Consider the following 23,394-nt stretch of genomic DNA (forward strand, 5'->3'; position numbering starts at 1 on the left):
GCCCATCAAGCTGCTGCTGCTTCCAAGCAAGGATGTTTTCCAGGCAGGTGGACTGGTCCTACTGTATGGTGGTGGTTGCTGGGGCGGTGTGGGACATTCTTAGAGAAAGGTGATCCTCATGAGTTGTGAAGACACCCCCAGAAGGTGAACACTTCAAGAGGATAGTGAGCAGATAGATCACTGTGAGTTTACTCCAAATTTATGGTTTTTCATTTCCAAACATCTAGGGATTTTAATTAAATATATACATAAGATCTGTGTGGTACCTGTTCTTTGAAATCTGTTGAATCTTTCTTCATGACCTAGTACTTGGTCAGTTTTAGTGGTTTCTATTGCGCTTGGGGGTGGGGGGGGAGTGTCTTCTCTAATCATTGGGTGCCAAGCTCTACATAGAACCATCAACTCAAACTTGTTCATTGCTCAATTCCGTAAATAAGGAGTGTGCTGAAATCTTCCACTAGGTAGTACACTTAATTTTTGTGACTCAGTTTTGGCTTTATTTATTTTGAAGTTATTTATTTTTTTAAGATTTTACTTATTTGTTTGAGAGAGAGAGAGGGAGCATGAGTGGGGGGAGGGGGAAAGGGAGAGGGAGAAGCAGACACCCCACTAAGCAGGGACCCCAGGAGGAGCTTATCCCAGGACCGGAGATCATGGCCTAAGAGGAAGGCAGACGCTTAACCCACTGAGCCGCCCATGTGACCCTATTTTGAAGCTATTTTATTTTATTTTTTAAAAAGATTTTTATTTATTTATTCATGAGAGACAGAGAGAGAGGCAGAGACACAGGCAGAGGGACAGAGGGAGAAGCAGGCTCCATGCAGGGAGCCCGACGTGGGACTCCAGGATCATGCCCTGGGCCGAAGGTAGGCACTAAACTGCTGAGCCACCCAGGAATCCCTTGAAGCTACTTTAATGGGTGCATATTAAGTATTGAATTTTTGTGCCTTCTTGCAAGTTGAATCTTTTATCATTATGTAATTATGTTCTTTGTTCCCATAATGCTTTTTTGCCTCAAAGCCTGTTTTGTCTAATGTTTTTGACTTTCTGTATCCTTTTAAAGATGTGTTTCTTATAAACAGCATTATAGCTGGATTTTTGTTCATTTTAGTATATCTAATAATCTGTCTTCTAACTGGTGAGTTTAGTAAATACATATGTTGATTATAGTTATGTTTGAATTTGTTTTCATTATCTTACTTGCTGGTTTCCTTCTAAATCACTCTTTCTCTTATTGTCAACTTTTGGATTGAGTAATATTTTTCTTACTTCACTTTTTCCCCTTATATTGATTTGGAAGTATTACACTTTTGCTATTCTTCTAATACTTTCTCTTGAATTTTTATTATACATACTGATTTTAACAAAATCAAAGTTAATTGCATTTCACCTCTTAAACTATTTTAGTTGTTTTGCCCCTCAAAATAAACACTTATAATTTTATACAATGTTTCTTTAGATTTATTTACGTGTTTGTCTCTTCAGACCTTGCTTTTAAGGTCATTTTTCTTCTTCCTGAAGTATGTATGTATTTATTTTGTTTTTTTTGAGGGTGCTATACCCAGTGCAGAGCCCAACACAGGGTTTGAACTCACAACCCTGAGATCAAGACCTGACCTGAGATCAAGAGTCAGATACTTAACCAACTGAGCACGGTGCCCCAAGAATACCTTTATAAATAGCTTTAGTGAAGGTTCATTGTTGGTAAACATAAGCCCTCACCTTTTTTTTCCTTTTTGGTCCTTATTTTTTTAAATATAAAATATTTTTTAAAGAAATTTAAAATTATTCCTGAAGTAAATATCACTTTTGTTATCTAATATTATAGCTAATGCAAATTTATTGCAAACTGAAAAGGACTTACAAACCAAGGGTCCAGATCCTCTCTCTTTCATCTCTTTCAGTTTTTCTTTTTCTTTTTTTCCCCCAAGTTTTTATTTAAATTATCTTTTCAGTTTTTCATTTAAAATCAGGCAAGCTCCCTACAGTGCTAAGGTATAACGGAGTAAGTGAAGTCATCAACAAGCTGGCTAGGAAGCACAACTAAAAAAGGATTTTTTACAGTCATAAAAGGAAAGCCATAAATTATAGTACATTGCATAGTAAAAAAAATCTTATTAAGCACTCTCGGTGTGCTATGGGTCAAAGAATAATTTATTCCTTACATTTACCCTAGGAGGTCAAGAGCACTCCAATTTGTAGTTGAAAAAACAGGCTTATAAAGTTAATTTGCCAGAAATAACCCAGCTGGATGGAATCCACATACAAGTCCTCCTACTTCTACCATCATCCCAAAATACTAAACAAGCACTGACTCCAAGCACTGTCTCCAGGATTTGGTACACCAGAAGTTCCAAAGAGATTAGTTTTAAAAACATTCCTCCCCTACTCTCACCCCCATCTACCTTATAGATTCAAAGAAGGAAACTGTGGTGAGTTACTGCCACCTGCTGACCATTTTCCTGAACATCAGGATGGAGGACTGCCCACTACTCAAGGACAAAGAGGGCCTTGTGCACTCTGAGGTCACCACCGGCCCCCAAGGACAGCCCCAGGACGATGGTGGGCACCCAGACGCAGACCCCTTGATCTCCCTACTATACCAAGGCTGGGCAGCGACCTCCTGAGGGAGAAAACGTTGGCAATTGGAGGCAACCTAATGAAGTGACCTTAAGAAATAAAGGCACAGGTTTCTACCTCCACAGTGCAAATGCACCTCATTCATTTCTGCAAATAAGCCTTTGCATCTCCTGAGTCTAGCAATAAAAATAGATTCTGGAATCCCACTCCAGACTATTTTTTCAAAACCTTTAGGGAAGGAGCCTACATATATTTTTAACAAACATTTGAGTCATTCCATTTTTTTTTTTAAGATTTTATTTATTTATTAGAATACACAGAGAGGAGAGAGAGAGAGAGAGAGAGGCAGAGACACAGGCAGAGGGAGAAGCAGGCTCCATGCAGGGAGCCTGACGTGGGACTGGATCTGGGGTCTCCAGGATCACACCCTGGGCTGAAGCAGCACTAAACAACTAAGCCACCAGGGCTACCCCATTTGAGTCATTCTTAAGAGAAGGACGGATGAGGGATCACTGTCTTCATGGAATGAAGGAATTTTAGTCCCTGATGTGAGACATTTCTGGGTAGGGCATGGAGATTCTACAGACCCCTAAAATCTTACCAGATTTTGGAGAAGATATAGGCAAGGAATGAAAACAGTCATGGAGATTAGGATGTGAGTCCTGGTTCTGCTGTGACCTTGGACCAGTTACTTAAACCTTCTACATCTTTATTTTCTCAGCTGCCAAGACCAAAATGCAGATAATAACAGTATCTCACTGTATTGCTATGATAATTAGATGAGAAAGTAGATGGGAAGTCACTTTGTAAAATTCTATACAATGTTGTTTTATTTTGAGTCTCGCACTACCTGTAAACATAAGCCCTCACCTTTTTTTTCCTTTTTGGTCCTTATTTTTTTAAATATAAATGTTGATTTCTTGTCCTATGCCTGGTAGGATCAATGTCTGCCAGTCTGAAGGATTGGTGTCCAGCCATGAAAAAGAAATGTCTTTATTCAGAAGATACAGTGATTCCCAATAGAATCATGGCTCTCTGAGAGGCTACACCAGAATCTCTGGTGAAGAGGGTGAGATTTTGATATTTATCAAAGGGAGTCCAGGTTTATAAAGTAACAACTGAGAAACAGTTTTAAAATTAGGAGACTTGGGCGCTATTTCTCTGTTTCAGACTCATTGTGTGACTTTGTTAAGTCTTGACTTTGTGTAGGCCTGTTTCCTCATCTGAAAAATCCAGTGCTAAATTGGATGACTCACTGACTCTAACCTATAAAAATATTTTTCACAGGGATGCCTGGGTGGCTCAGTGGTTGAGCACCTGCCTTTGGCTCAGGTCATGATCCTGGGGTCCAGGATCGAGTCCCACATGGGGCTCCCTGCGAAGAGCCTGCTTCTCCGTCTGCCTGTGTCTCTGCCTCTCTCTCAGTCTATGTCTGTCATGAATAACTAGATAAATCTTTAAAAAATATATTTTTCACTTATTAATTCACAATGTCCAAAATCCTGACAGATAAAATCAAGTATAAAAGGAGTAAAAACAGGGATCCCTGGGTGGCGCAGCGGTTTGGCGCCTGCCTTTGGCCCAGGGCGCGATCCTGGAGACCCGGGATCGAATCCCACATCAGGCTTCCGGTGCATGAAGCCTGCTTCTCCCTCTGCCTGTGTCTCTGCCTCTCTTTCTCTCTGTGACTATCATAAATAAAATAAAAAATTAAAAAAAAAATAAAAAATAAAAAAAAATAAAAGGAGTAAAAACAACAACAAAAAAGAATTTTACATAAAATGGAGACATAGATTGTTATATGCTTTCAGCTATGTAGGTCATAAAAGGTAAATAACTCAGGATAAGAAGTCAGCTCCTTTAGTGAAACTATTTTAGCTATAAAATTGCACTTGACTTTCTTTTCTTTCTTTCTTTTTTTTTTTTTTTAACTATCATTAACCTGTCAGGAAAGAATTGAAAGTGGGTGTGATGTGGATGCTTTTTGTTCCAAATGCTGGTAAGATGTGACCATAGGATTATGTCACTCTCCAGATAGAGGATCCATTTTATCATAGGACAAGTCTCAAATGGCTCTGTGCTTCCAAATCCAGAACTTGAAGGAACGGCCTGAGAGCAACCTGACTAGAGGTTATTCATGCAGTGCCAAGTGAGAGGAGGTCTTAGCATGCCCCCTGAGCCTCGTTGCTCTTTGCCCAGACAGCAACATCCCTTAGCTATCTGGCCACACCTCGGAGCAAGAACACTGGCCCAACCTGTGAATTTCAAGTCACCTTGTACACTTTCAGGTACGCTTGTAAAATGGAACATGCTCCTTTGTCAAACAGCCAAGTGGTTCCTAAAGAATAACCCTTTACATTTGAACTCTTTCCAAAATAGCAGTTATTTTATTTAAACTTGACAACCTTCTGTGCTCCAATACCGAATAGGAAGTCTTGGCATGTCCCCACGGTACAAGTTCCCCAATTTGAACACCACTTTAAGGCTTACACCATTAAAGAGCCTAGCACAAAGTTACTGTCCCAGTTCAGCTATGTAGGGTGCTGATCCTAATAATCCAGGTATATTCTGTCCCGTGGAGCATAATTTTGGGGTGATGCACTGAAACTACCAAATTTATGTTGCCCGTGTGATGAAATTGTCACCGGTCTGACGCCAAAGCCACATGACCCTTGTACACATCGCAGAGAAAAAGTTACATTGAGTTGTGTACAGCTCCCTCTGTGTTGTACTCTTTAGGGCAAAGTCTATACTCTATGCCAATCAGGCATCTCCTGGGAATTCCTCTGGTACACTCATCAGTTGAATTAACCATTGTATAAACTTGTAGAATTTGTGTCTCTTAACACTAACCTCTTTGTGAATTATAATTTGCTCTGAACAGACATAGTATTTTCTAAAGACACCACCCCAGGTTTCTGCCAAGCAAAAGCATTGTTAGCAAATGAGTATTTAGTCAAGTACTTACTGATTTTCTACTGTGTATTTAGCCCAAATATATATGTATAATGAAATACTTGCCTTCAAAGAGCTCAAAGTCCAGTTGGGAAGACAGGCTAAACACAAAATATCAATCTGTAACTAAAGTTAATGCTTAATTATCCTGAGAATAATATAAGTATATATTATACAATAATATAAGGATATTCCTGTCATCATATATCTTTGTTTTACTTGCTTACTGTCTTATCTTTTCCCATTAGAATAAAAGCTCCATGGGCAGCCCAGGTGGCTCAGCGGTTTAGTGCCACCTTCAGCCCAGGGCCTGATCCTGGAGACCTAGGATCGAGTCCCATGTCAGGCTCCCTGCATGGAGCCTGCTGCTGCCTGTGTCTCTGCCTCTCTCTCTGTGTCTCTCATGAATAAATAAAATCTTAAAAAAAAAAAAAAGAATGGAAGCTCATGAGAGAAATTATTTTTTTTAAAGATTTTATTTATTCATGAGAGACACAGAGAGAGAGAGAGGCAGAGAGACACAGGCAGCAGCAGGCTCCATGCAGGGAGCCTGATGTGGGACTTGATCCCAGGACTCCAGGATTATGCCCTGGGCTGAAGGCGGTGCTAAACTGCTGAGCCACAGGGGCTGCCCAAGAAACATTTTTTTATTCAATGCTATTTCCTCAGTGGTGCCTGACATGTAATTGATGTTCAATACGTATTTGTTGAATGAGAAGTCAAATTCCTAGAATAGTCAGAGAAAAGGAACCCTTCAGGTAAAACTTTACTGTGCTTTTATTCAGCTTGCAATCTACAGGTTTAAAGGAGCAAATTCTTTATTTCTATAATAAGAAGGAAATTGTATATAATTGAAATAGAAGGTGGGGTGGGATGAAAGTAATTTATATTGGGTGTTAGAGTCCATGTGATCAGTTAGCTCATTACTAAAAGAGCTTTCTACTAGAATCAATGATTTTCCAACACTGTTTTAAAGCAGAATAATTCAGGATCCCTGGGTGGCTCAGTGCCTGCCTTCAGCCCAGGGCATGATCCTGGAGTCCCGGGATCGGGTCCCACATCAGGCTCCCTGTGAGGAGCCTGCTTCTGTCTCTGCCTCTCTCTCATGAGTAAATAAAAATCTTTTTTAAAAAAAAAAAAAAAACAGAATAATTCTATTTTCCAACAAAACACCAGTAAATGAAACAGATAAAAGCAGAGCCACTCTAACTTAGGAGGAAGAGACAGGTGAGGTTCACCCTTTTAATCCCCTCACTCTTGCCATAGAGCTATAGTTTCTGAGGGATTCTAGGAATACAGTTTGAAAACGCTGGATTGAGGGAACTTTAGAGTCTCTTCTCTCACAAAATTCTATTAATACAGGCATTTAAGGAATACCTAGACTCCCTTCTGTTCCCTGCCACTTTAAGGTAAAGTAGCAGCAGGAGTCAGCTGAGAGAAAAACACAGAACACTGTGGTCTGGGCCAAGGCCAATGGCCCTTTTTCATGGCCAGTCCCAGGGAAATAGAAGCCACATTCCTCTGATCCAAGATGGATGAGGGCTAAACAACTTGTGTGTGTTTGGGGGGGTGGGGGGCACCTGGGTGGCTCAGAGGTTGAGCTGCTGCCTTTAGCTCAGGGCGAGATCCTAGGATCCTGGGACTGCGTCCCTTATCAGGCTTTAGCAGGGAGCCTGCTTTTTCCTCTGCTTGTGTCTCTGACTCTGTGTGTTTGTCATGAATAAATAAATAAAATCTTTAAAAAATAAATAACTTGTGTGATTGGGCTAGACTTTAGCTTGCTCTTCTTTTCCTTGCCCCCCACCTCTTGCCCTTCGCCTAGGCTCAGAGCTAAAGGCAACCAAATTCACCTTGTCATTTCCCTGGGCTTCGGAGTTGATTAAAATCTTATAAAGTAAATACTCAGTCTGCTGCCAACCAAGATGGAAAGAGAGTCTGGTTCATTCGTCACCATCCTCCCCTGGTACAACAGGTTGACCTGCTTTAGCTGTCTGGCGAGGAATCAGCCATGCAGACAGACGTTCAAAGGCTAACAGAACTTTTTTTACCAGGGTGTAGTCACCTTAAACCCTTAAAGGAGCCGACAAAGAATCATAAAGCACCCAGGGACTTGCTACAGCTGGAACAGTTATTACCACTTGGCTTGAAAGAACAAGGAAAGAGAGCTGTCACCCAACAGCTGTAGCTTGGAGAACTAGGTAAAAATACCACTTTCACGTTACAAGTGAAAAGACTCAGAAGAGGTACGTTAGATGCGGAATCCCCGGGGGTTAGGAATGTATTGAATCTGAAGCGTGTAGCAGCAGCCAAGGGGTTGGGGCTGGGGCTGGGGCTGGCTAAGCCACCAGTCTCACACTTTGACCTTCCCTGCCACCAACCGAAAAAGGCCAGGAATTACTGCGACCGTCTGGGACTACAACTCCCGGCATGCATCACTCGAGCGTCCGCACCACCCTTTTCGAGGCTAGGATAAAGGCGCTTTCGGGAAGAATTGCATGTCGGGAACTGTAGTTGTCCCAACTGGGGCTGGACGCCTGCCGTAGCGCGCTCATTGGCGCCCAGGTCACCGCCCCCTTCCCCTCGCCGCTCGTCGGTGTATCACGCACGTACACGCAGCGCGTGCCCACGCCCCCTCCCTAGGCCTAGGACGCAGGCGCGCGCACGCTCCCCGGGCCCGGTAGGCGGAGGGGGGTGGGGGGGGAAGAGGAGGAGGAGGGGGAGGGAGGGAGGGGGTTTAAGTATCTACTTTACAGAGTAGACGGCAGTCGGGTACGAAGAGCGCGAAGGCCTGGCTTCCAGGCAGGTGAACTCTGCCCTGAGCCTGGGGCCGGCGGGACGGTCCGGAGCCAATTTAGCGCGCCCTGCGAATAGGAGTCGGGCCGCCGAGACCCGGAGGGCAGCGGGGGGCAAAGCCCCGGCCTAGGCCCCGCGGAGATGTCCGGCTGCGGCGCCTGTACTTGCGGCGCGGCGGCCGCGCGGCTCATCACCTCTTCGCTCGCCTCCGCGCAGAGAGGTAACGAAGTAGTCCCTCACCTGAGCCAGTGGCCGGCGGTGGGGATCCCGGGGAGGGCAAGAGGCCTGCCCCACCCTGCCGGTGCGACACCCCCCCCTCCCGCTTTGCTCGTGGGATGGGGCTCTGCCAACCTCTGGGGCAGCTGTTTCTCTAATTTTAAGTAAATCCGTTGCGCTCCCCCCGCTTGCGCGCATTCAGGCCTCTTGACTTTGGGGCCGGAATGTGGCCGCTTAGCTGGAGCCCCGAAAGAGGCACGAAATGCTCCTCGCCTTCAGAAGTGTCCTCGGAGGTCCGCCGGCTGCTGCCACCTGCCCCGGCGGCGGCTGCTTCTCCGGAGCCCGGCCGGATTCCCTTCCGGCCTGTCGGGGCGCCGGGGGCTGGGGCTCCCCGGGGGCCGCGGGGCGCGGCGCTGGCCGTCCCGGACGCAGGCCGCGCGACACCCACGCTGTCACCGTCATTGTGCGGCCGCTTGCACCGGAGCCTGAGCGGGGGTTCACAGCCCCCCCGGCGCCGGGAAGCCCTCGCGGCCCGCAGGGAAGCCGCCGAGGTGGTGCGGGAGATTCCCGCAGACACGGTTTCTGAAGTCCCTAAATGTCTCCGCAGTCGTTTGCAGGTTTTCCCAACTTGACGGTGCGAGAGAGTGTCTTCAGGGGTGGCGCTTGTTTACCTTTACTTTCTGTTTATCAGGAGCTGTGTGTGTGTCATCCCAGCCAATAGATTCCGGAAAAGAAACCATTTTCCTCTTCCCCAAATCTATGAATATCAGACGACAGGCTAGATCCCGTTACAGGCACTTTTAGACGAATTCGTTTTATTCTGGCTTGTCAGCGATCCTTGGATAGGTTTTGAAAAGCCCCCCTTTGCCTGGTTTTTATGAATGCCTTGACCGTTCACTGAAGGTTTATTTTGCGACAGTTGAGTTCACAAAGCGGGATTAAGTGAAGTAAGATGGGCAGGAGCGTTTGTAAAGTGATAACAGATTTGTAAAGGAGTGAATTTTGTTCCAAGATATTGTTAAACCTGAACAACAGATGTTCTTATTCCAGGAATTTGAGTTGAAAACGCTTGGATTTGACCTTTAAGTTTATTTGACATCTTTTTCTTGCGGGTCTGCTGTGTGCTGGGCTCTGTTTTGGTGCTGGAGATAGAGTGGTGGACAAGTCCTCATCTGCAAGTTTAAATCTACTAAAGCAGACAATAATATAATTTCCAGAAGTGGGTAAATGTGTGTGTGTGTGTGTGTGTGTGTGTGTGTGTGTGTGTTCTCTCTGGGCAGAGAAGTCGTCTTTGACAAAGCTCTTCAACCATTCCAGTCAGTTGTATTGTTAAATGGAATCATAGGAGGCATGTGGTAATTCTTTACGGAACAATCAGTGATTTTAATTTTTTTTTAAATTTATTTATTTGTTTATGATAGAGAGAGAGAGAGAGAGAGAGAGAGAGAGAGAGAGAGAGAGAGGCAGAGACAAAGGAGGAGGGAGAAGCAGGCTCCATGCCAGGAGCCTGACGTGGGACTCGATCCCGGAACTCCAGGATCGTGCCCTGGGCCAAAGGCAGGCACCAAACCGCTGAGCCACCCAGGGATCCCCGTGATTTTAAAATTTAATATATCATTAGGTGAAGCAACACAAATTAACAGCTTTAGATATTATCATATTTGTTGCTCTAAGTTTGCCAGAAGTTTTCAGAAATACTGAACCATTGTCTTCACTGGGAAGGAGTAAATGAAGCTTAAAATATAGGATGTTACCTCATATCCTTGTAGAATTTAGTTTTTTTTTTAACTTTTTTATTTATTTATTCATAGACAGAGAGAGAGAGAGGCAGAGACACAGGCAGAGGGAGAAGCAGGCTCCATGCAGGGAGCCCGATGTGGGACTAGATCCCGGGTCTCCAGGATCACACCCCAGGCTGCAGGAGGCGCCAAACCGCTGTGCCACTGGGGCTGCCCAGAATTTAGTATTTTTATATGACAGTGAAACATCAAATGGTTTTCACGTTGATTTAAGACTTACTCAAGACTTCATTAACAAACTGTGTATTGTCTGTAATAGAGACTCTAAAAGTATACACTAGTCTGCAATATAGAAATATTTTCTTTAAGGACTTTTAAAAGACTCCAGAAAGGGTTTTTTTTAATTTTTTTAAAAATATTTTATTTATTTATTCATGAAAGACACAGAGAGACAGGTGCAGAGACGTAGGCAGAGAGAGAAGTGGGCTCCTTGCAGGGAGCTGGATGTGGGATCTGATCCTGGGACTCCAGGATCACTCCCTGGGCCAAAGGCAGGCACTCAACTGCTGAACAACCCAGGGATCCCCAGAAAGGTTATTTTTATTTAGGATACTTGGAAAGAGGAAGAGAGGCAAAAGAGAAAGAAAATTCAGAATTGAACTTAAGCTAGTTTATTCTTCTAGAGTTAAGAATCTCAACAATATAATATAGGTAATAAAGAATGTAATCAAAATCAAAATAGTCTTATAACAAATTATACAATGAAGTAAAAATAAAAGATTTCAGTGCTCTCTTGAAATATAGTACTATTCTCTATTTCCATTTGTTGTGTTAGACTTTAAGATTTTTAAACAGTAGTTTGAAAATTATTTGGTAACTTGCCATACTAGATACTGGATCTGTTTTCTTTTCCTGGTTGGCTATATGTATTTCCAATTTAATGTGCTTTTTCTCACTGTTCTCTTTGAATATGAAACCTGTACTAGGGACGCCTGGGTGGTTCAGGGTTAAGCATCTGCTTTCAGCTCAGGGCATGATCCTGGAGTCCTGGGATCTAGTCCTGTGTCAGGCTCCCGGCATGGATCCTACTTCTCCCTCTGCCTGTGTCTGCCTCTCTCTCTCTTCTCTGTCTCTCATGAATAAATAAATGAAAAAAAGAAAGAAAAAGAAACCTATAGTAAAGTAGAAATTTTAAATATTTTTTCTGCCCAAATTGCTGATACTTTTTCAATTTGTATACTAATACATGTATATACAAAGTACATTATACACACACGTAACAGTCAATTTGCATTCTAAATATGTACATTTAGAAATGCTTGACTCCATTTACAAAATTCTGAAAATCTGAATGACAGTACTTCATCTGAATTTGGCTGTGAGGATTGTGGAACTACATGTACCTCCCTTGGTTTTTCACTACTTTCTGTCCATGTCCAGTGAAAGGGTGTCACCTCATGAGGGTGTAAGTGAAGATGTGAAGATATTCAAACATGTTGGCACCCATAATTTTCATAATAGTTGTGTAATGTGCCTACCTTAACAGTTTTTAGCTAGATTTTAAGTTTCTCTCTTTTGTTAAATATAAATTAAATAAGGCAAAGCAAATAAATGATAGAGTATCTTTATTTCTGCAATTGCAAACTATTTCTTAATAAACATTTTTTCTTGGCATATTCCTTTTTATTACTTATTTACTTATTTATTTTTATTTTATTTATTATTTTTTAAAAAGATTTTATTTATTTATTCATGAGAGACACAGAGAGAGAGAGAGGCAGAGACACAGGCAGAGGGAGAAGCAGACTCCATGCAGGGAGCCTGACGTGGGACTCGATCCCGGGACTCCAGGATCATGCCCTGGGCCGAAGGCAGGTGCCAAACTGCTAAACCACCCAGGGATCCCTGGCATATTCCTTTTTAGACCAGCAGACTAGCCTTAGTGAAAACTAATCAGATATTTTTAAATTTGAGGAAAGCTATTATAGGACTGATGTTATTTTACTTTATTCATATGTATTCAGGGGTTCATGGGTGGCTTAGTCAGTTGAGTATGTGACTCTTGATTTTGGCTCAGGTCATAAACTTGGCAACCTGAGGTTGGAGGAGGCCTGCATTGGACTCCCCACTCAGCAAGGAGTTGGCTTGAGATTCTCCTTCTACCTCTCTCTGCCCTCCAACCCCACCCCACGTTCGTATGTGCATGTGCAGGCTCTCAAATCTTTAAAATTATATATATTTTAAAGCAGTATTTGGAATTCAGGAAATAATAACTTGGGCATAAAATGAAAATTTGAGACCAATAAAAGCAATAAGTATCTACTAAGTTGCTGGCATTGTTTTTGTTGAATTTTTTTCCCCAATTTTTATTTGACATTAGAGGCCAGGTGGTTAAGCAAGCATTTAATTTGAGTTGCCATATCATCAATTGAATTGTTATACACTTAAATATTGTCACTACAAAAAGATAATAAATTAAAATTTTTTATTCTATTTTTAAAATTTAAAGATCAGTTTATCTTTTAAGCTGAATCTAAGGAATGTTTTGTTTAAGGTTAAATATAGGAAGTCAAATATTTAAAAGTTGAATAAATTACTCTCCTAGTTCTTTTTTTTTTTTTTTAAGATTTTATTTATTTATTCATGAGAGACACACAAAGGCAGAAACATAAGCAGAGGGAGAAGCAGGCTTCCTGTAGGGAGCCCAATGTGGGACTTGATCCCGGGATCCTGACCTGAGCCGAAGGCAGATGCTCAACCATTGAGCCACCCAGGTGCTCTATCCTAGTTCTTAATAGCCCTAAAATCAATGTACTTTATTCTAGTATTTCTTTTTAAAAATAACTGCTATAAAACTCAGAATATTTTATTTGTATGACAAAAGTTTTGTAAATGGTTTAGCGTTTAACTGTCTTCTCTTGTTGCTGCCAAGTATTATTTCGAAATACACTTTACAGAAATACTTCCCTTTTTGACTTTTATAGGGGTTCTTCACTTGAGGTTCACAGGCCTCCAGAGTGTCCAGAGAGAGAATTCAGAAGTTCTCTTAATTTTATTTTCATTGATCACTAACTGAAATGTAGCATTTCCTTCAGTTATGAATGTAGGCAACAACTCACAGTAGTATTAGCAATATCTGTGGACTTGTTACCAAGTAAAATCAGAAATATTTTCTTAACACATTACAGTTCATATCTCAAGATATTTTTTATACTTTCCACTACTTTGAGATCATGATAGTTACTTAAAAAGCTCTTAAAGGAGCCTCTGGATGGCTCAGTTGGTTAAAGGTCTGCCTTCACCTCAGGTCATGATCTGGAGGTCCTGGGATCAAGCCCAGCCTTGGGCTTCCTGCTCAGCGGGGAGTCTGCTTCTTTTCTCCCCAACCATGCGCACACTCTCTCTCAAATAAATAAAACCTTTAAAAGATAAATTTTAAAAATAAAAAGCTGTTAAATATTATTTAATTTTGTTTATAGAGAAGCCCATTTTATTTTATTTTGTTCTTTTTTCCAAAATAAGTGAACTCTATAATTCCTGTCACATATTTCACTGGTCTTCCTAGTTACTTCCCAGGTGGTAACTATCAAGTTTGTTCTCTATAATTAAGAATCTGTTTCTTGATTTGTCTCTTTATCTTTTTTCTCCCTTGCTCCTTTGTTTTAGTTCTTAAATTCCACGTATGAGTGAGATCACATGGTACGATCTGACTGACTTATTTCACTTAGCTTAATACTCTTTAGGTCTATGCTTGTCATTGCAAGTGGCAAGATTTCATTCTTTTTTATGGTTGCATAATGTTCATCTATCTATCTTACCTTTTCTTTGTCCATTCATCTGTCATTGGACATTTGGGCTGCTTCCATAGTTTTGTTATTGTAACTAATGCTGCAATAAATATAGGGGTGCATGTATCCCTTTGAATTAGCGTCTTTGCACTTTTTGCATAAATACCCAGTAATATTGGGTACTGGATCATAGAGTAGCTCTATTTTTAATTTTTTGAGGAATCTGCATACTGTTTTCCAACTGGTTGTACCAGTTTGTGTTCCCACCCAACGATGCAAGAGGGTTCCTTTTTCTCCACATCCATGCCAACACTTGTTGTTTCTTGTGTTTTTTTATTTTAGCCATTTTGACAGGTGTGAGATGATATCTCATTGTAGTTTTGATTTGTATTTCCCTGATGATGACTTATATTGAGCATCTTTTCATGTGTCTATTGGCCATCCAGATGTCTTTGGGAAAATGTTTGTTGATGTCTTCTGCCCATTTTTATTTTTTTTATTTTTATTTTTTTTAAATTTATTTATTTATTTATGATAGTCACAGAGAGAAAAAGAGAGAGGCAGAGACAAAGGCAGAGGGAGAAACAGGCTCCATGCACCGGGAGCCTGATGTGGGATTCGATCCCGAGTCTCCAGGATCACGCCCTGGTCCAAAGGCAGGCGCTAGACCGCTGCGCCACCCAGGGATCCCCCTTCTGCCCATTTTTAAATTGGATTATTTGTTTTTTGGGTGTTGAGTTGTATCAGTTTATATATTTTGGATACTGACCCTTTATTGGTATGTGATTTGTGAATATTTTCTCCTATTTAGTGGGTTGCCTTTTAGTTTTGCTGATTCCTTCACTCTGCAGAAACTTCTTGTTTTGATATAATCCCAATAGTTTATTTTTGCTTTTATTTCCCTTGCCTCAGGAGACATATTTAGAGAAATGTTGCTATGGCTGATGTCAGAGAAATTATTGCTTGTGCTCTCTTCAAGGATTTTTCTGGCTTCAGGTCTTACTTTTTTTTTTTTTTTAAAGATTTTATTTTTTTATTTATTCATGACAGAGAGAGAGAGAGAGAGAGGCAGAGATACAGGCAGAAGGAGAAGCAGGCTCCATGCAGGGAGCCTGACGTGGGACTCGATCCCGGGTCTCTAGGATCAGGCCCTGGGCAGAAGGCGGCGCTAAACCACCAGGCCACTGCGGCTGCCCCAGGTCTCACATTTCTTTGAATTTTGAATTACATTTTGAATTTATTTTTGTGTATGGTGAAACAAAGTGGTCCAGTTTCAATCCCTCATATGTTGCTGTCCAATTTTCTCAACACCATTTTTTTGAAGAGACTTTTTCCCATTGTGTATTCATTCCTACTTTGTTGATGGTAAATTGACCATAAAATTGAGGATTTATTTCTGGGTTTTCCATTATACTGATCTATGTGTCTATTTTTGTGTCAGTATCATACTGTTTTAATTACTGCAGCTTTGTAATATAACTTTAAGTCTGGAATTGTGATACTCCAGTTTTTCTTTTTTAAGATTACTTTGGGTATTCAGGGTCTTTTGTGGGTCCATATAACTTTTAGGATTGTTTGTTCTAGCTCTGTGAGAAATGCTGTTGGTGTCTTAATATGGATTGCACTAAATCTGTAGATTGCTTTGGGTAGTATGGATGTTTTGACAGTATTCTTCCAACCCATGAGCATGGAGTGTCTTTCCATCATCTTGAATTTCTTTTATCTGTGTTTTATAATTTTCAGAGTACAGGTCTTTCACCTTTTAGGTTAAGTTTATTCCTAGATATTTCATTGGTTTTGGTGCAGTTGTAAATGGGATGTTTCTTTCTATTTTATTTTATTTATTTTATTTTATTTTATTTTATTTTTTATTTTTTTTATTGGAGTTCAATTTGCCAACATATAGCATAACACCCAGTGCTCATCCCATCAAGTGCCCCCCTCAATGCCCATCACCGAGTCACCCCCACCCCCCCACCCACCTCCCTTTCCACCACCCCTTGTTCGTTTCCCAGAGTTAGGAGTCTCTCATGTTCTGTCTAAATGGGATGTTTCTTAACTTCACTTTCTGCTGCTTCATTTTTTACCATTTAGGAATGAAACAGATTTCTGTACATTGCTTTTGTATCCTGTGACTTTACTGAATTCATATCTTTGGTGCAGTCTTCAGAGTTTTCTATATTTAGTATCACATAGAGTTCTACTTCTTTACCATTTTGGATGCCTTCTATTTCTTAATGTTGTCAAATTGCTAGTGGCTAGGACTTCCAGTATTATGTTGAATAAAAGTGGTGAGATTAGACATCCTTATCTTCTTCCTGACATTAGGGATAAAGCTCTCAGTTTTTCACCCTTGAGTATGATGTTGGCAAGAAACAGATTTTTAAAATATTCTAATAAGTACTTCAAATTGGTTTCCTTTGTCATGTACTTTGTTCTGTGCATTTAAAAAGATTATTCTAAGAAGGGGTCCATCTGTAGGCCTCACGGACTCCTTCAGCGGTTCATGGTACAAAAAAAGGCTTAAAACTCCTGATTAGGGGGACCCCTGGGTGGCTCAGCCATTGAGCATTGCCTTTAGCTCGGGTGGCGTGATCCTGGGTCCAAGGATGAAGTCCCACATTGAGCTCCCCACAGGGAGCCTGCTTCTCCCTCTGCTTGTGTCTCTGCCTCTCTCTCATGAATAAATAAATAAATCTTAAAAAAAAAAAACAACAGCCTCCTGATTAGATGACTACAGTGATTTTTGTGAAGATTTTTTAAGATTGGTAAGTGACTAATCTTTTAAACTGACCAGTACTGTGTTTTAAAAAGTGGGGTTCCCAAGGGCACCTGGCTGACTCAGTTGTTGAGCAGCCAACTCTTGCTTTTGGCTCCAGTCACAATCTCAGGGTTATAGATGGAACCCTGCATGGGATTCCATGCTCAGTGGGGAGTCAGCTTGAGATTCTGTCTCTCCCTCTGCCCCCGACCCAGCGCTTGTGCACACTTTCTCTCTCTTGCTCTTCCTCTCTAAAATAAATCTTTAAAAAAATTAAAAATGTGTGGTCCCCAGACTAACATCAGTATAATCTGGCAGTTTATTAGAAATATGTTCTGGGGTCCCACTTCAAACCTTCTGAGTCAGAACCAGGGAATAGCCCTTGCAATCTGTTTCATTTTTAACAAGCTCTCCAATTAATTGTGGTGCATGCTCAAGTTTGAAATAGTACTTAGTATTATAGTATTAGTATTTATGGCACCTTGTTGGTACAGCCAGCCCATAGATTATAGAATGTTAAAACTGTATCAGGGCTAGCAGAGAAATTCTTAAATTTAGAAGTTTAAATGACATGAATATGTTTTTCAGGTAGTATTTTCTGTGGTAACTATGATCACATTGGTTTCATATGTTACTTGATAAGTTATTTAAGGTGAAGGACTTTTTTTTCTATTCTATTTTCTATTCAGAAGTCTATAGACTTTAAAAGGATCGTGTTCAGGGATGCCTGGGTGGCTCAGCAGTTGAGCATCTGCCTTTGGTTCAGGGCATGATCCTGGGGTCTAGGATCAAGTCCCACATCAGGCTTCCTAAAGGGAGCCTGCTTCTCCCTCTATCTATGTCTGCCTCTCTCCCTGTGTATCTCATGAATAAATAAAAAAATAAAAATAAAAGGGTCATGTTCATAATTTTTCTCTTAAATTTTTTTTTAAGATTTTATTTATTCATGAGAGACAGAAAGAGAGAGACAGAGACACAGGCAGAGGGAGAAGGAGGCTCTGTGTAGAGAGCCCGATGGGGGACTCGATTCTAGGACCCCAGGATTACAGCCTGAGCCAAAGGCAGATGCTCAACCGCTGAGCCACCCAGGCGTCTCTATTTCTCTTAAATTTCTGAAGATCATTTCCTTTCAGCTTATTCTCTAATAACATTAGATATATAAATTGATAAACTGTTTTGAAAAATTTATTGTTAATAGGATATAATATACTCTATGTGAAACTTGAGGTTTAAGTTTTATTCTAAATATCCAAGTAAAAATAGTTTTACATAAAGCTTGTTGTAATTGTAGTTTTCTTTGTGAATACATTGTAATGGTTCGATTAAAAAGTTACATTTGGGGGTACCTGGGTGGCAAAGTGACTGACCGTCTGCCTTCAGCTCAGGTTGTGATCCTGGGGTCCTGGCATCCAGTCCTGTATTAGGCTCTTCACAGGGAGCCTGCTTCTCCCTCTGCCTATGTCTCTGCCTCTCTGTGTGTCTCATGAGTAAATAAAAATCTAAAAAAAAGTTAATTTGTTACATAGATGATAATAATTATTATGCTACCATTCATACTAATTTATGGATGTTTTTGAACGCAAAATACAACAAGGGACACCCAAACACCCATCACTGAGCCTTAATGTCCATTAACTTCCTGTATTCTTGATTTCATCTATCCCTTCCCCCATTATTTTTGCTAAATTTGCTTTTTAGATTGACTTTCTTTCTTCCTTCCTTCCTCCCTCCCTCTCCTCCCTTCCCTTCCCTTCCCTTCCCTTCCCTTCCTTCTTCCTCCTTCCCTTCTTCCTTCTTCCCTTCCTTCCCTTCCTTCCTTCCTTCCTTCTTTCCCTTCCTTCCTTCTTTCCTTCTTCCTTTCTTTTCTCTCTGTTTATTTTAAAAATATTTTATTTAGGGCAGCCCCGGTGGCGCAGCGGTTTAGCGCCGCCTGCAGCCCAGGGCGTGATCCTGGAGACCCTGGATGGAGTCCTGCGTCGGGCTCTCTGCATGGAGCCTGCTTCTCCCTCTGCCTGTGTCTCTGCCTCTCTCTCTCTCTGCATCTCTATGAATAAATAAATAAATAAATCTTAAAAAATTTTATTTATTTATTCATGAGAGACACAGAGAGAGACACAGGCTAAAGGAGAAGGGGCTCCATGCAGGGAGCCTGACGTGGGACTCAATCCCAGGTCTCCAGAATCAGACCCTGGGCTGAAGGCTGCACTAAACCACTGAGCCACCCGGGCTGCCCTGACATAGTCTTTTTTTTTTTTTTTTAATTTTTATTTATTTATGATAGTTACACACACACAGAAAGAGAGAGAGAGAGAGGCAGAGATATAGGCAGAGGGAGAAGCAGGCTCCATGCACCAGGAGCCCGATGTGGGACTTGATCCTGGGTCTCCAGGATCACGCCCTGGGCCAAAGGCAGGCGCCAAACCGCTGCGCCACCCAGGGATCCCCCTGACATAGTCTTTAAGCCATATTATATCCTTTGAAAAATATTAATGTTTAGCTTAAAATTCATGAACTACCTTAAGTCTCAGTCTAATGAGAGTAATGGCCATCATTTACTGCAAAAAATAAAATTGGAATTGTTACACTTGAGAAAATTTGAAATTCTTTTGAAAACGTCACTTAGAAGAAAAACATCAAATGTAATTTTTTAAATATTATTATTCAAGTTTATTAGTATTAAGCAAAACATTATAGTCTATGGATTAGGGGCCAATATGTTATAAATCTTAATCCTTTTTTAGTGTTGTTTTTGAATTTATATAGAGATGAGAATATTTATTTTTATCTTTCCTGAAGTTTGATCATTTTATTTTTGTATTTTGTGGAACTGGAGATGGCCTAGGGCAATAAATAGCTAAAGAAACTAGTTCTAACAGGGTACACAAATATGTTGGAAAATTGGAGTTAATAAAGTCAATTAGGGGTGCCTGGGTGGCTCAGTTGGTTAAGCAACTGACTTTGTCTAAGGTCGTGTTCACTGGGTTCTGGGATGGAGCCCCGCCCCATCTGGGCTGCTCAATCAGGAGTCTGCTTCTCCTTCTGCCCTTCCCCCTGCTCATGCTTGTGCTTGCACATGTGCTTGCTCGCTCTCTCTGAAATAAATAAAATATTTTTAAAAAAACTAAAAGTCACATATAACTAAGCAGTTGCTTTTGAATTGTTCAAAGGATGTTATTTTATTTTATTTTTTAAGAGGGGGTAGGGTAGGGCAGAAAGAGGGAGAGAGAGAAAATTTTAAGCAGACTCAATGCCCAGTGCGGAGCCCCGTGCAGGGCTCGATCTTACAACCCTGAGATCATGCCCTAAGCCAAAATCCAGAGTTGAATTCATAATCAGCTGAGCCAGTCCCAGGTGCCCCTGGAAGGATGTAACTTTAAACCAGTTTTTGTGTTTGGGTACAATATATACATATGTGCATGATCTCTGAAAAGCCCTAACAGGTACAGAAATAAAAATTTTAAGCCTGAGTTGAGAATTTTGCAGGGAATAAAATGAGGAAGATAAAATCAATTTCTTAAATTTATTTAAGTATTAATTTTAACCCCTTTACCCCTTTTTTGTTATTACGTGCTAACAGCACTCTGATACACTGCTGGGAAACTTACTGTGGCAGTTCATTAGGATTCATTAATGTACGTTGTACGTTAGCTTATGCAGGGTTGTGAGTAGCTCTACCATACTCAATACTGAAATCTGTGGAATTTTATTTAACCTAAGACCACTGGATTTTCTTGTGTAGGGAACACTCTTTTAAAGACCAGCTTGGGAAATGCTGCCTTATAGTATGCAGTGTGCCTTTTTGCCATTGAGCATAATTTATTTAGGGGTTTATTTTGTATTTATATGAGAAAAACCAGGGGTTAGCTAACAGTGATCCCATAGACCAAATCTGGCCACACCCATATGTTTGCATATTGTTTTCATGTTACAAAGTAGTTGGAACTGAAACTACATAGCTGAGAAAGCTGAAAATATTTACTATCCTGGTCCTTTACGGAAAAAGTTTTTGCCACAGAAGTCAGTGATTAACCTGTACCCTTTTTAATAATTTTAACTTCAAATATAGTAAAAGGTTAAAATGTTTGAAGGCAGGATAGCCGTTACATAGTATTTACTGAATTACGTTTTTTTATAGGATTGAAATGTTTCATTAAAACGTGTGTTTTAATGAACATGCTTAACTTTTTTTTTTTTTTTAAAGATTTATTTATTTATGATAGACATAGAGAGAGAGAGGCAGAGACACAAGAGGAGGGAGAAGCAGGCCCACGCCGGGAGCCCGATGTGGGACTCGATCCCGGGTCTCTAGGATCACGCCCTGGGCCAAAGGCAGACGCTAAACCGCTGAGCCACCCAGGGATCCCCACATGCTTAACTTTTTAAAGAATATTTGAAGTTTGTTTCCATTGTCTAGGATATTACCCCCCAAAGAGTCAAGGAGACAGATAAGAGTTTGCTTATTTTCATTGGTAGAAATACTGTAAGACTAGGAATAGGATGTAAATAGCCTTTTTCCCCTAGGGGTGAGGCAGATGTTGAACTGCTTATCTCTCACTCTTTCAGAGCCACTCATTGTTATAACCTGGGTGGTCTTTCTTCACTTCCAAACAACAGGCCCAGAAAGAAACATCTTTATGTACCTGGAATCTGTAAGAGGCCCAGGTCCGGCCTATTTTTATGGGGACTTTGCCTCTGATTGTGTCACTATTTTCTCTACCCTTTTGTTAACTACTGCTGTGAAAACTGTAGCTTTTTCAGTCTCCTTTATACTTAAGTAATTTTTGTTTTCAGGGAATTTATTGAAGGGATGTTAATATTTGATGTATAGACTAATAAATTTCATCATATTTTCAGGTATCTCTTGTGGCCGCATTCATATACCCGTTTTAGGAAGGCTCGGGACCTTTGAAACTCAGATTCTACGAAGAGCTCCCTTTAGAACCTTTACAGAAACACCAGCATACTTTGCATCAAAAGATGGCATAAGTAAAGATGGCTCTGGAGATGGAAATAAGGTATTTTATCTTTATTGGCATTTATATACATATTTAAGTTCCTTCAGGCAATTAAATGTAATAATAGTATTCTGTATCAGTTATCAGTTTATACGTTTTCTTTTTTTTTTTTTTTTAAGATTTTATTTATTCCTGAGAGACACAGAGAGAGGCAGAGAGACACAGGCAGAGGGAGAAGTAGGCTCCATGCAGGGAGCCCAATGTGGGACTCAATCCCGGGACTCCAGGATCATGTGAGCCCTGAGCTGAAGGCAGAGGCTCAACCACTGAGCCACCCAGGCATCCCTGGCTTATATGTTTTCTGTAGGAAATGTGAAATATATAAAATGATAGGAAGAAGTTTATATAATTTTACTTTGTTTTAGTTTCAACCATAAAATAGTTTTATAAGCATTGCACTTAGTCAGCAGTAGTTAAGATTTCTAACACTCCACAAAGTAATAAAGAAGCTTCGTTAAATTATCTATGCAGTCAGCACTCTGTAGATTGAATTAGGAATAGCCATCATTTCTGCTTTCACACAACCCTTTTTTTTTTCTTTAAGATTTTGTTTATTTATTTAGTCATGAGAGACACACACACACACACAGAGGCAGAGACACAGGCAGAGGTAGAAGGAGGCTTCATGCAGGGAGCCTGATGCGGGACTTGATCCTGGGACTCTGGGATCACGCCCTGGGCCAAAGGACCCAGGTGCCCCAACACGAAACTCTTAACAATACATGATAGTATAAACCCCACTTCATTCTTTACTTAAAAATTTTTGGTATCTCTGTGACTTAATGTTGGACTACTCTGTAGCTAGCAAGTAGATGATTGGTGATTGTATTGGGTCAGTGAATTATTACCAGTTTCTTTTAATATGTGAATTTTACTAAGACTTGAGTTAATGTTATATGCAAGACAAAATGTTAGGTGCTTTCCTATTCACACTCAATCCTAATAGTGACTCTCTAAAGTAGGTAAAATTTTAGAGATGAGAAAACCTAGATTCAAGAAAAGTTATGAGTCACTTTTTGTAATGATAGTAAGTCCTGATTCAGTTTCATTGAAATGTATTTTACCTGTAGTAACTTTTTTTCCTAGTGTTTATTGAGTCATGGAAAGAACACTTTATTACACAAACTCATACTATGTGAGGAAGGAATACATGTAAAATATATGTGTTTACTAGAACTGATTTTATTTTTGTGGTAAATAGATCTTTTGATACCAGTGATACTAGAGATGTAAATTATACTAATAATTCCATTCTAGAAATTATAGACATTGGGAAGCCCCGGTGGTGCAGCGGTTTAGTGCCGCCTGCAGCCTAGGGCGTGATCCTGGAGGCCCGGGATTGAGTCCCACATCAGGCTCCCTGCATGGAGCCTGCTTCTCCCTCTGCCTGTGTCTCTGCCTTTCTCTCTCTCTCTGTCTCTCTATGAATAAATAAATAATTTTAAAAAAGAAATTATAAAAATTGTCAGATTAATTACAACCTATCTTGCTTATATTTGTTACATATAAAATGGTTGCCTGAAAGTAATAATTGACACTCTCTCTTT

The 23,394-nt window shown here is 40.7% G+C and overlaps 1 protein-coding gene and 1 long non-coding RNA gene across 2 annotated transcripts in view; both read left to right on the forward strand.

Annotated features, from left to right (window-relative positions):
* Positions 1 to 676: 676 nt before the first annotated feature.
* LOC129506196 (uncharacterized) lies at positions 677 to 2,786 on the forward strand. Its single transcript, XR_008663722.1, has 2 exons — positions 677 to 866; positions 2,413 to 2,786. It is a non-coding gene; the product is annotated as an uncharacterized LOC129506196 (long non-coding RNA).
* A 5,483-nt stretch (positions 2,787 to 8,269) lies between these two features.
* Positions 8,270 to 23,394, forward strand: part of CLPX (caseinolytic mitochondrial matrix peptidase chaperone subunit X) — a 46,886-nt gene continuing 31,761 nt past the window's right edge. Inside the window, exons 1-2 of the mRNA XM_055319974.1 lie at positions 8,270 to 8,548; positions 21,687 to 21,847. Coding sequence (XP_055175949.1) covers positions 8,470 to 8,548; positions 21,687 to 21,847 — 240 coding nt within the window. The 5' untranslated portion in view covers positions 8,270 to 8,469. The remainder of the gene's footprint in view (positions 8,549 to 21,686; positions 21,848 to 23,394) is intronic.

This window comes from Nyctereutes procyonoides, unplaced genomic scaffold (genome assembly GCF_905146905.1).
Source record: "Nyctereutes procyonoides isolate TBG_1078 unplaced genomic scaffold, NYPRO_anot_genome, whole genome shotgun sequence".
NCBI lineage: Eukaryota > Metazoa > Chordata > Mammalia > Carnivora > Canidae > Nyctereutes > Nyctereutes procyonoides.